Raw genomic sequence first — 14,597 nt, forward strand, 5'->3', positions numbered from 1 at the left:
TTTTTCGATGTAGAATATACACTGTCTTTAATAATTTTCTAAAACTGCAAAATGTTTGTTCCACCAAGGGCATATACAAAACCTAAAAATTTAAAAAAAAAGAAAATCGTACAAAAACCTAAAATTTTAAAATAAGATATTTTAAAAAACCTTAAGCTTTTCACGGGGAATACATGCACTATGCTGTTTTTTTACCTTATCAAAAAAAATCATTACAAAAAGGGAAGGTGGGGGAGGGGAATTTGGGTTTGCGACTCATTTTGGGAAAATTACTTTTTTCTACAGTTTACAAAAAAAAATTTTAAAATGCCAATATAGTTTAAGAATACTCTCTTTTTTTTTTTAAAAAAACTCATTAATTTAAATTTTTAGGAAATTTTCCTTTAAAATAAAAATTTTATATATGCTTGTTGGTGTTGGGGATTTTACCAGCCGAAGGCTTTTGCATTTAGAAAACCAAAAATGTTTTAAAGTTAGTGATAAGGACTTTGTCCAGGAAAAAAAAAAAGGGGAAATAAATAATATACTTTGCGTTTTTTATTTCCCAAAATAAAAATTTTTTTTGAAAAGAAATGTCCTTATCAGACTTTACATTTTGGTAAAATAAAAAATATTGTGTACATTTTTAAAGATCATTTGTTAAAAAAATCGTTTTTTTTTAAAATTTTTTCCCCGGGTCCATTTTCTCTCAGAATTTTGTCTTTTTAATTTAATAAACTCGTGGGCGGGGGAAAAGCCCAATTTGTGACGGCTTGGGTTTTCCCCCCCAAAGTTAATCAAGAGGGCATTCCGGGAATTTTAATACCTTATATACCCAAATTTCTTTTTTTGGGGATCTTCAGCTTTCCCCTGTTAGATTTTCCGTTAGGTTAAAAATATTATTCAATACCTACGTCCCCTTCTCCATAAAAAAAATTTTTTTCACTTTCTTATAAAAAAATAACCCTTTCTTTAATTAAAGGAGTAAGATTCTTTTAAAAATTTTGTCGGGCCATAAGATACTTTCATTTTTTTCAAATTTTGGTTTTGGGTCCAAACGAAAATTTATGTAAAAATTTTTACGATAAAATTCACAAAAATTTTTAATTTTTAATTGGGCAAAAAAAAAAAAGGCCCAAAAAAGACTCACATTTTGTGATTTATGGGGTCAAGATCAGCAACAGGCATTCAAGGCTATAATTAAAAAAATTAACCTCTGCACCTGTTCTTACTTATGCTAATTTTTCCCAGCCATTTATTGTCAATATAAACGCCAGTTTGGTCTTGGTTTAAAAGCTATCATAAAAGCTATATTTGACTGCTGTATATGAAACCAGAAGTCAGCAGTGAATTATAAATGAGCAACCAATAATTATAGAGTTCGCGAGGGGTTATTACTTCATACAAGTAACTGGAGTAGGTTTTGACAAATAAGTAAAACATGTATATACTGGTGAGCTTAAAAATCAAACAAAAACCAGACATACTCAAAGTCGGTATCTGTAATGACGTTGTCGGTATCTTTCTCCGCTACCAAGGTCATCATAACTGTCAATGACAACAACAACGTCAAAGCAAAAAGACAACTTCTCGCCGGAATCCGTCGGAACAGCAAAATACATAAGGCCCCAAGCACTGCATGAAAAACAACTGGAAACCGATATTAAAACAAGTAGTTAAGGAAAAATTTTTTGTCTTATTCTATACCGAAAAAAGATACTCCAGGGTGAAACTAAAATAAGGGTCAAAAATCTATTCTAGCGGGGAAAGTTTTTATGATTTCATTTTTCGGGCCCTTTTGGCCCCCAAAACGTTTTAATATCAATTACGTTTATAAACATTTTTTCAATTTGATTGTAAAATTTTTCGAGGAAAAATCCATGTTTTATATCTGAAAAAAAAGAATAAGTAAAAGATGAAATTTACCAGTACATTTGTTATTATTTTTAAAATTTTGTTATCTTTTTTGGGTTTTTTATTGGGAGGGGCATTTTTTAAAAAAAGTCATTTTAAAAATTCAAAAAAAGTTTCCCATGTCGTTCCTTTTTGGAAAATTTAAATTTTAAAAAGAGGATATTGAATGAGTGGTAAGCTCAATACTAAAGTTATTGCACGAGTTGAATAAAATTATATTATGCGAGCCTCTGGCGAGCATAATATTATTTGATTCAACGAGTGCAATAAATTCAGTAATGAACTTACACGAATTTAATATTCTATTTATCACATAACAAAAATAAAGACCGTTTAAAGTGAGATAAGAGTCATTTTTCATTGACGCGCTTATAGTATAACGCTAACATTTTGCGCGTCTTTATAACGCTAATGACGTCACGTCAAAATATATGTACGGCCGTGCAATACCATATTTACGGAGTCGCAAAATCGGCAGGGGTGTGTGATAAATGACGATATAGCAAGAGGCAACATTCTAGTATACTGTAAACTGAAAATCTTTTTAATGGATGTTTGAAAAATAAAATAATACTGGTATCATGATCAAATTCATACCTATAATAGGTTAATTGTTTACTTTTACCATCAATTTTGTAGCTGATTTTGGATAATAAAAGCTTTTAAACGAAGAAAAAAAGAAATGTTGTAGATTGTAAAAAAAAAGAGACTAGTATGAATGTTAAAAAAAAAAAATTTGAAATACCAGTTTACTGTTGTGTAGAAGGAAATTTGAGTGCCCACTGACAGGATGACAAAAAGTAAGCGGGTGCGACCCAAAAATAAAAACCACGGGGGTTTCCCCTCATTGGGATATTTTTTCTGGTTCCCGTCATGCCTATACTTCTTTTCCCAGTAACGAAAATTGAAAACGTAAAAGTGAAAATTTTAGAATGTATAAAGTTGAATATTTAACTATTATAAATAATACTGCTATTGAAAATCCTTAATTAACAAAAAATTTATAGTAATATCAATAATTTTAGAAAGTAATTAGAAAAGGATTTTACGATTGACAAATATTGAAAATCATGATGTTCATGGAAATGTCAATTTTATTAATTATTTAACTGGTTAATTTTATAAACTGTATGAGAAACTTCTTTACAAATATATACAATGCATAAAAATCGGATGCATGTTCAAATATGAATTCGATATATATAAGATAAAGTAACTCACGAGTTTTTCAGTGCAAGTGTAGGTCTCCATATCTGACCTGATTTGAAATAAACGTTAGACACGTTTCCATTCTGAGATATGTTCCATGAAAGGCGATGATCATTCCACATCTATAATATAATGACGTTTTTCATTCACATCATCGAGGGAAATTATTGTATATTGTACAAGAAGTCGTGCTTTTGGTGGCTGATTTGTGCCATTCGTCTTTTCACCCCGCGACATGGCCCCTTTGACTTCTTAATTTTCGAATTTTGGCTTGGCGGGGTCGCAGAGCGAAACACACTAATAAGCTGGACGGCGAGGTTATGTTTTGTCTATTAAACTTCGCTCCGCGCCCCTGCCATTTTAACTTGTTAGTTCTCGACTTTTCGCTTGGCGAGGCGAGAACACGCTAATTAGCGGGGTTGCAAGTCCAAGTTTTATTCATTATTAAAGATCCCCCCGCGTCCCGCTAATAAGCGTGTTTTTGTTTGGCGCCCCCATCGTTTTCTTTCTGAAATCTCGATCCGCGCCCGCGAGGCGAAGTTTTATTTAGTAAACTTCACCTCGCGCCACTGTTTATAAGCGTGTTTTCGCTCCGTGTCCCCGCCATTTTTAACTTGTTTATTCTTGGGGTCGCGAGGCGAAAACACGAATGACACAAGTCAGCCACCATACGTGATAGAATTTTTTTGGAGAGAATGTCTCCATAAATACTTACTAAATATGAAGCCATTCCCTATAAAAAGTAAAAATCTAAAATTCTTTTAGATAATGATTTGTTCCTTGTTTGACGTAGTATGCGAAAAAAATTGTTTAAACACATATACACGATTATTTTACACATATAAAGCATAATATTCTCAAAGGAATCGTTAGATGAAAACTTTGCAAGTTAATGTAAAAAACTTACGACTACCAAAGATCCTATAACTGCTAAAGTCTGATCTACAATATCCTGAAAATGATAACATTACATATTATGTAATCATAGCCTCGATCTTCAACAATATAATGACTGCAAGGTATTAACAAGTGTCAACATGTTGGTGGTGGTGGTGTTGGTAATTCGCGACAGGAAGCCACATTGAATTCATTCACCAGAGCACAGTTCAACCACCGCATCGTTCCTGGGCAGGCTGTCAAGCAGTTTACGAGTACTAGTTGCCTTCACTTAAGCAAGGAACTGAAACTTCTGTACATGCCAGAGTAGTGGTACAATGCAAATAACCGTAGAAAGAAGTTCATGATCAATCATAACGAGAGTGACCTGCGCCGCCCGAGAATGCCCGGGTCGCCCGATGCAAAGCCCAACGCTCTACCTTTGAGCAAACCCGGGACGGCATGTTGAATAAAATTTTTTAAAAGTAAAAATTCTTTTTATACTGTGCAGTGAATAGATTTTTTATAACATTTTATCCGTTTACAAAAATGGGTTTTTTATATAGTGAAAAAATATTTTTAAAAAAAATTCAAAAGTGCAATATATTGCTAAATAAAATTTAATTTTCCATTAAATTATTGCTATAATAAGATTTAATACCAGTTACAATATATTGTTATACCAAAATTTCATAACAGTGACATAACAGTGTTATAATAAGATTTCATAACAGTGACAATATAGTGTTATAATAAGATTTCATAACAGTGACAATATAGTGTTATAATAAGATTTCATACAAGCTACAACACATTGTTATAATAAGATTTCTCACCAGTGACAACAAATTGTTTATTGCAAGAGAACATTGAACGAAAACTTGATCAGCCGGTCGAACGTTGATATTGTAACCAGTTAATAAATCTGTTTGTAATTTACTCTCGTCATCGATAGAATAGGCACCAGTTTCTGAAATAGATTAAATAAGTAATAGAAAGAGCACCGAAACACGAGGTTATCTGATTTGTACGAGGGGGCGTAGCCCCCCGAGTATTAATCAGATTACCGAGTGTTTTGGTGTTCTTTCTCTTTTGTATCATAGTCTAACATAAAAACACGTTTCCCTGTTGTTACAATATGAAACCCCGGCAAAAATGAACCAATGAACGAGCATCTAAATATGACATTTCTGTCGATTTCACTTTCACTGCCGTCACAATATGTAAACCCCAGCAAAAATGAGCCAATCAATGGGCATGCTCTGGAGTGCGGGTAACTAATACCCGCACTCCAGTTAACGCACTGTGCATGTATATGTAAACGATTTAACCCTGACACATTTTCAACAGAAAGGTCTCCAAACTATGATACAAATGATATATACATAAATATGTACACATATTATTCTTGATTTTCGTTATGAATGACATATCATTTCGTATGTGCGCTCAGTATTACTGTTGATATAAACTCTAAAAATCATTTTCATAATGTGACCCAGCAGAATTTCACTACCTTAAAACATAAATTCGCTTCATATTTTAATAATACTTTTGAAAAAAATCATTAGCTCTAGCTATCTTATTTTTATCTCATAATTATTCTAATCTGCATTTTACAATTTATAATTATTCCTCTAGATATTTTCCATTTAACAATGTCCATTATGATGATTAATTGTGATTTTTAGCGGAATAAAATAAAAGATTCTTACCTTGATACAAGGAGGTGAGAAGCACACATACAATAATTTTGAACATTTTTACTTCGTGAAGATATAACTGGTCCGCACGCAGAGACTGGGAGAAACAGCATTTTATATAAGTACAAGATATACCATAAGCGCCAAACCATGCGCTTCTGACAAAATCTTATGTAAGTCGGAATAAATCAATGTCCATTAGAAATGTTTTGTAAAGGTTTGTAGTACATTCAAAAGGTTACGTGTGTGATTTAGTTTACATTATTATTTCCTTAAGTGGCCATTATCCGATACTTGTGTAGATGAGACAAAATGGGAACATTGTTTCACATTGCTCAAAACGTGATTTCTATATTTAAATCATTATATAATTTAAGCTATAATCTCAGTTAGTTAGCGAGACTGGTTAAATATTGGTTAAGTATTAACTTTAACAACCTTTTTCTGCCGGAAAATAAATGACCCTAAAACAAAAAGGTAATGTTTGCCTAAACTTACTTTAACTGTAAATTAAGATTTGTTGGTATTGAAAAATTCTCTCTTTTGTTACATTTCGTCAATGACCACCATTATGAAAATCGGACTTTGATTTTTTTTATTTAACTAGCAGATAGTAACAAACTGGCAGAAGTGTTTTTTGGTACTATACTAGCTGAAAATATATGTTTGATAATTACTAAATATATGTTTTAGGATATTTAAACACTCTTTTAAAAATTAAAAATTTTAATATTTTATAGTTTTAAAATTTCTTTAAAAATTTTTGAACGGGAAATTATATAAAAGAATTTAAAATTTTCTTAAACTGTTACAATGTAAATGAATGGCCCCGAAAAATAAAATTTTAAATTACATTTTTTGCGTTTAAAATTTCCCAAAACACGAATTTATAACCAAATACAATTCCATAAAATTCCATCAATTTCAGTAAGATTACTCTATTTTAATTGAAAAAAGAGATTATAAAAAATAGATTATACAGTTTCATATAATAAAATGCATGTTAAAGAAAAACTAATATATGAATTTTTCATTCAAATTTCAAACTAAAGAGATGAGCTAAACAAGAAAAGTATCCACTTTATTCTGCCGTTACTGATGACATGATTATATCAGTGTATATACCAAATATCAGTACCAAGTACCAACATTCTACACAAATCTTATTTATCTTATATACGTTCGACTTCCATATGTCTTATTATTTGTTTATCTTTATTGCTTTATTGTCAATGGTCACGACTATGTAAAGATCATGCTTGCGAGAGAAGCATCTTTTATTTTTCGGATTAGAAATTGATAAAATTGCATTGATTATGTTAATTTTTTGTTCTTTTCAGGTGAATATGATAATAATTTGAAACTTTCGCCCTTGTTGAAGTAAGATTAATGATGATTTTTATGTTATTTCGGTAATTATTCTAAACCCAAATTTTTAATTATGAACTAAATTTTTATACCCTTGAAAAAGGTTAGTATTTAGACTATTTTAAACATAAGTAAGATACTAATAAAACATTATAAAAAATAGATTGCCCCTTTTTTGTTATGATTCATTTTACCATTGGATTTACACCAGGATAAGTTGTAAGCTTATCATAAACCATATATTTGCAGCGAGCCGCTAACAACACTCTTATTGATTTTATCATCTTATTAGTTATCTTTACTTTGTAATATAAACATATTTACCATGGAATGATTGGCGATAAATATTGTTATCTAGGAATTGATGGTGATAACTATTGTTTCCTTGGTAAGTTTCTTATATATATATATATATATATATAAAATTGTTTTATGAAACAATATCTTAAGAATCAATTGTAAATCAAACAAACAATACATGTGACTGATTTATTTATTTATTTCATGATGGCTGTATCTTTTGTTTATTTCATTGTGTCTGCATTTATCTATATCAAGTTGTCTGTATTTATTTGTTTATTTTACTGAGTGTTGTATGGATGATAACAAGATTCAAACTATTCTACTATTTATTATATTTAATACATGTTGTTAAGACCAGAGCTCAAGTGAGAATGGCCAGGTATCAGAGAGGAATGGTCATATAAATAACAAGGCATTAATGAATATAAAGTTGTCTGTATTTATTTGTTTATTTTAACTAAGTCTGTATTTTATCAATCGAATTATGTCTTTAATAATGTACATGTATATCATGGTATCTGCATTTATGACAGTTGTTTTAATGAATATAATTTTCCTGTTAAAATAAAACATACTTGCTTTGACTGACGAACAGACAAATTATCTTTTCAAGAATTATAACAGATTATCTCACTTTATATGTAGAAACGTTAACATACAACAATATTAAGTCAGACATGCCTTCTATAACTTATACTGTTGGTATTTTGAGAAACAAGGGTATCATATAAAGCACAATACCATCTTGTACTTTTAGCTATTGTATAAAATGCACGTTTGTTATGTCGCCTTTCATTGGATATAGGGTTATATAACCTGTCAAAAATCTTTATAACGGTACTTCGTTTTTGTCCACATGTTCTACCTAGCTGTATAGACACTGTATATGTGTTTTCCGCTTCTGGAACAACTATTAATGGACTACAACATGCTGACAAACCGGGTATTTATCCATGACTTTGAGGTATGCCGTAACAATTGGTCCTGTAACGTAAAAGACGTCCCCCAATAACATTGAATTAAGAGGCTTTTTTGATACTAGATTAACAATTACGCTGTCGAGGCATGTGATCTAATAACTGTCTTCTACTCGGAGCTCAGGTGAAATAAAAACTGTTGCAAGATTGAGAACTTATAGACTATTTTAATCAAACAATGAATGAGAAAACAACATAAATCTGAATCTTACAAAAGATGAACGTTCATTATCTTGCCAGTTTAGAAGCGGTATATTGCCACTTAGAATAGAAAAACTAGTCGCTATATAGGAAAAACGGTTGAACAGAGGATATGTTGACTTTGCCCCTCAAACAAAGTAGAAGACGAACAAATATATCCTCTTACAATGTGCCATGTATAACAAATTTTTGGAACATTGTGCAAATTAAAAATTTAATATGTGAATTTGAGCATGTGCTAAACAATTTGTTGTAACTACTGTTATTGAACCAATACCGTTCAATTTTAAAGAAGAACCACATCTCTGTACGATATGATAAGACTATAATGTATAACATAATTCAGATTTGTTAATCTTTTGAATGCAAATTGTCATATGCAACATTTGCAATTACCGGGAGAGTTTAATTTACTATTCAAGATATTGTTATTATATAAAGTACTCAAGATATCACAGAACGTGTATTCATTTGTAATACAAAACAGAAATAACACTCATTCTTTCATACAACTGATTCCACTTAATACGTGCTTCTTTCTTTCTTTTTTTTTCGATTTTTGCTTTTTAAAGATATCGGTTTTAAAGATTCGGAAACAGCTTTATTCAAATGCGATAACATAAAGCGAAGCATATTCCTTAAACTATAATCATCTTCATAAACCTTAATTACAAATCGCTCTTCTTAAGTTTGTCAGAAATATACAAATTAATCCGAATTTGTATTTTATTTGTAAATACATAATATTTACTTACTAACTAAATTAATTACTTACTTAATACTGAGTTCAAGCGAGCGGGCCTCTTGCGAGGATAATATCATTATTGTCATGATTTCGATAAAATTAGTAATGAAGCTACGAAAGGTACGAGATTAATATATTCTATTTAAAACACACAGAAAAGCAATTATCCTTGCATTGATACTCTTAAGCTACAAAACTAACATTTAGCGCCTCTTTACGCTATTTCTGTATAATGCAAATGACGTCATGACAAAATACAAGTACCGTGAAAAACTCCTTTTCAAGGGGTCGCAAAAGCGCCATTTGTATCTGATTAATAATTTTTGTACATGAACAAGATAATATGAATTGCCAAACGATACTCTCGGTACTTCATTATAATTTTGTTATGTAAATTTTTCGATTGCTATATATACGATATATATATATATTTATTTTTTATTAAAATTTATCTGTTATTGCACTATCAAACATACATCACACATCCGACTCCTTTTTTCTCTCCAAAAGTTCATTACACCATGAGATATTGTATTATATATCTATTTACAATATACCATAACAAACATTTGCAGTAAATTATCAGCCGGTGAACAGTGTTTTAAAGTTAGTATTAACTTAATACATTTGATCTTTTTTGGGTATCCATCCTATAAGAACGCATAATATTCATGAAATGGTATTGTCTGCCAAAAAAATTATACATAGAAGTACAAATATATACATACCATCTTTATTTGTATATGATTTCTGATAAACATAGCAAAACAATATTTTCTCAGATATGTAATCACAATAATCGTCAGACGACAATCATTGTATGTATATTTACACAATTTCGGATATATAAACAAAAGTCAATGTCTTTAGCACGCCTTCTAAAATTTAAAATACATCATATATAGCTATTTCTATTTCTTTGAAATCCTGACGTCGTTGTTGTATATCGTATTCAATAAAGGGAAAATTTAGATTTGATGACAGCAGTATTAAATGATTCACATAAACATTTTTTCAGACGAAAGAAATCTTGTTAAATATTAAGGCTAGATATTTTGGCTTTCAGGAATAAACACAGAGAAAAAAACATGATTTACATTCTTTATAACATTTAGATATCTTATAGATGCAACCTAGGGTTTCTACATATTTCACAAAAATGCTATCTAATTGTGATTGAAACAATTTACACCAAAATGTGTTTGCGTGACGTCAGGTACAAATTAAGAAATAAAGTTTCTACTGATATCAATGTTGAATGATTTATTCATTCAGTTATTGACAAGCATTCCACTAAAAGTGATCATCCTATATGAGTCTTGGTAAAGCTGATAGTTGAACGCTGACAATGTTGACTTGACCCAAACTTTTTCTCCTGATTTTACTCTCGCTATTGCTCCAAAAGCACTACATGTATAATGATCCTTATCATAGTTCATATCAGCTCCAATAACTTTACCTTCTAACACTAGGCCAATGTAAGCATACTTTCCTTGATAAACACATGTATGAACAGAAAACTGATACAGTCCTCCAACGGGTGCTGTAAAAAATCCAGTAGAAGTGTCGTAACCTGTTCCCTCGTTAATCACACTTTTTGTAAATATAACAATCTCATTTGTAATATTAAGAACCAAATTTGTCACGTGATATGCATGGAAAGCGATTGGAGGTCGTTCAAATTTTCCTGAATTAAAAGTAATTCTGATATATTACTCTAAGAGTTATTATAGAAACATATCATTAACAAATATGATGAAATGTATTCAAAATAAGAAAATATACATGTGATTTAATCAGTTGAATGATAATGGGAAGGACTAGTCTATAGTTACAAGAACAGGTGTGTCGAATATAAAAAGGAAAAAAAAGAGTATTGGTGTTGAAATAGTGTACGAATGCACTTCAAATGAATCAATTGAATCATAAAACCAACTGAATCTTAAAAACAAAACATAGTTTTGAAAAATAATCATCACTTGGAAGAGAAATGCAGAATAATACCTTGAAGTTGAGTAAGTTCTTTTTCTCTTTTAGCTTCCATGTCAATCGTGAGGTTTGTTCTGGCCTCCTCAAATAATTTCTTAAAGGATTCTAAAAATATCAAAGGACAATTACTTACGGTAATCAAAGTTCTATAAATATTCAATGTGTTATTATGTGTACATGTGAACTGTGTGCAGAAAGTGTTACTGATAACACGGAATTTGAATCGAAACTTAGTTTTGCATAGCCTCTAAAATAAAATTTAAGGGAAGAAAAACAACTTGCATTCTAAAAAATATTTTGACTTTCCTCGCTCACATTCTATAATCACTTTTCAATTGAACTTTTTCGAAGTCCTAAATGTAATAAAAAGTCAGGGAATATGTTCCCTAATAAGAAAACCAATGTGATGAGTCAGTGTTTTCCTTCATGGAAATATCTTTGTTTTGGTATATTCAATGTAAATATTCACTGTAATTCATGTTTTGTATAGATCAAAAGTATATAAAAAGCATAACTTTCGCAAATCTTAATATAAATTTAAAAAACAGACCAGTGTTCTTTGGTATTCATGGTCATACTAGCACATTGTTAAGCACTAGGCTTTTACTTATCAATCAATCTTATGAAAATTTACATGTGGAAGTTATAATTTTGAACTGTTTTTATTTTCATTAATGGTTTTCATTTACACTTTCCCTTTATTTATTGCTTGCGTCAATAAAAGTAATTACATATTCTACAGTTAATAAATATAGAAATGATAGGAAAATGTGTCAGCATAGTAACCGATGTATGATATGTCTTCTTTTTTTAAAGCCAATGATTCTTTAAATTTTAAATATTCCACGCATTTATCATATTAAATATTTTCTTATTTTAGTTTTCATAAAGCAATACGAACTATTAATTTATATTGATTCAGACTTATACAACAATCAGTTGTACATTACATGCTAGAGATAGAAGTCATTTTACACATTGCATCAGTAATATTTCAGTATACAAATATCCTTTTCTAACAATGTAGATTTGAAGTTTATATTTTACCTTCTCTCCTTTCTATCTCGTCACTTCTCTTTAACATTTCATCTGTTATGTTCCATTTCATATCTGCAAACATGTCCGTAACAGTTTGTTTAATGTCGCCTAATGTACTGATGACATTATCCTCAGTTTTCTTAATTTCATTTACCATTGTTTCTACCTTAATTTCAGTTCTTATCATTTTCTCTAAAAGCTGTTCTTCATATGCAAATTTAGAACATACAGGTTCTCTAGCCTCCAAGACATGGGAGCTATACATTCCAAAGATAATTAAAAATGCAACTAACGATATGAAAGACATTTTAAATAAGTTACTATGAAATGTTTAAAAACACACTCTGAATCTCAAAACGTTATTAAAACTGTTGTGTTTTATAAAAGGGAAATCTGCCGACTTATTTGAAACGAGGCCCGTACGAAAACATTTGATTAAGGTTCTTTAGCACTTAGGATCAGGGGGGAAAGTTTAACAAACGTCAAAACAATAGCTTAATTTTGTTGTGTCGGCAACATACAAAAAATTCGTTCTGTAAGAAATATTATTAAATAAATAATAGGATAGCATAATATCTTTATAGTCATTATATAAGAATACCCGTGCTGTATATCTCCGCGTAAACAGTATTGCATGGTCGTGCATATTTTGATGTGTCATTTGCGCTATACAAATATAGAGTAAGACGCGCTAAATGTTAGTTATAAACGTGTCAATGAAAATTGCACCTTTTTACTATTTTCGGCATCATGCAAATTGAATGTTATATTCGTTTAGTTTCATTACAATATGTATTGACCTCGTTGAATAAATAGAGGATATTGAATGAGTGTAAGTTCAATACTGAATTTATTGCACGAGTTGAATAAAATTATATTATGCGGGCCTCTGGCGAGCATAATATTATTTCATTCAACGAGTGCAGTAAATTCAGTAATGAATTTACACGAATTTAATATTCTATTTATCACATACCCAAAAAAAAGACCGTTTAAAGTGAAATAAATGTCATTTTTCATTGACGCGCCTACAGTATAACGCTTACATTTAGCGCGTCTTTACACTATGTTTGTATAACGCTAATGACGTAACGTCGAAATTTATGCACGGCTGTGCAATACCATATTTACGGAGTCGCAAAATCGGCACGGTGGTGTGATAAAATAAAATTATAATCTTATTCAATTCGTTTAATGAATTCAGTGTTGGAACTGTGTTGCTGGGCTCTGTTACGGGATGCGTCCAAAGCCGCCTTTCCTTGTTGATCTTGTTCATCATCTGTTGACCTACATTAAATATCCTCTATTTATTGTCAGAAACAAATATACATTTCATAAAACATATTATTAATGGCAAATTAACTCATATTCATGAAGTTTGCAGCCTTCGCTATAAATGTACGTATATAAAGAAAATACATTAAACGAGTCGTTTATCAAAATAAATGATTTTATGTTCGTACAAACGTGCTTTCATTTTATTCAGTTTCTTCAATATTTCTTGACAACCCTTTCAAAAACAATAGCTTGGATACCAATGAATTCCAGCTAACTGTAAAGTGTGAAATGCGTCTAGAGTCGGTATTTCCGCTTTATACTTTTGTAATATGAAAAAATGCATATTGCATTTTTATTTTATTTTACTGTCAACTCATCATTCGATTATGCATAGACGGTACAATAAGAGAGAATACGTTCACATGTCTGGAAATGTGATATGAACATTCAATTACAAATGTTAACCATTTCTTGTATTTGAAATTGTTTAAACTTTAAACTGGAAAAGAAACGACTGTTACACATTCGTTTACATTGTTGAATTGTTACCACCTCTGAATTCGATTTACCTACCCCTGATCATTTGTTAAAATCTTTAATAAGTTCATCGGGATTGACTTGAATTTCAATAATCTCAAACATATTACAATGTAATTAATGAATAACATGTAATTTGTAAATACTATTTAGTAATGTAATGATATTTTTATAAGTAAAACAACACTCTTCCCGGCCCTTCTTTCAAATAGAAAACGTAAATATATAATGGTTTATAACCTTTTATCTTAATTATCTAAATCATTATATATTGTTTGATTATAATAAATGTTTCTGAGTGGTCCTCGCATTAAATAAATGATAAGTTTCATCATATTTAACGAGACACTCTGATAAAGACATTAAGGATACAATGGGTGCTGTTAAACTACAATGATAAAACCGGTAACAATTAGATATATCAATAAAAAAACAACATCATAGCGGACGCTATTACTTAATGTATATACGGTGCCTCAG

General features: G+C 30.3%; 2 protein-coding genes across 2 annotated transcripts; both read right to left on the bottom strand.

Annotated features, from left to right (window-relative positions):
* Window positions 1-1,466: 1,466 nt before the first annotated feature.
* On the bottom strand, window positions 1,467-5,858 carry LOC132739212 (acetylcholine receptor subunit beta-like). Its single transcript, XM_060726876.1, has 5 exons — window positions 5,694-5,858; window positions 4,815-4,948; window positions 4,010-4,054; window positions 3,115-3,224; window positions 1,467-1,629 (listed from the first exon to the last, which is right to left on the bottom strand). The coding sequence occupies exons 1-5, from the start codon at window positions 5,737-5,739 to the stop codon at window positions 1,467-1,469; spliced, it is 498 nt and encodes a 165-aa protein (XP_060582859.1). The 5' UTR covers window positions 5,740-5,858.
* A 3,933-nt stretch (window positions 5,859-9,791) lies between these two features.
* LOC132739209 (uncharacterized) lies at window positions 9,792-12,653 on the bottom strand. The gene is made up of 3 exons (XM_060726873.1): window positions 12,312-12,653; window positions 11,280-11,369; window positions 9,792-10,962 (listed from the first exon to the last, which is right to left on the bottom strand). Exons 1-3 carry the CDS (start codon window positions 12,607-12,609, stop codon window positions 10,547-10,549), a joined length of 804 nt encoding a protein of 267 aa, XP_060582856.1. The 5' UTR covers window positions 12,610-12,653; the 3' UTR covers window positions 9,792-10,546.
* Between the last annotated feature and the right edge of the window lie 1,944 nt (window positions 12,654-14,597).

The sequence above is a fragment of the Ruditapes philippinarum genome, unplaced genomic scaffold, assembly GCF_026571515.1.
Source record: "Ruditapes philippinarum isolate M1 unplaced genomic scaffold, ASM2657151v2 ctg3270_1_1_1_1, whole genome shotgun sequence".
NCBI classification, from domain to species: Eukaryota; Metazoa; Mollusca; class Bivalvia; order Venerida; family Veneridae; genus Ruditapes; species Ruditapes philippinarum.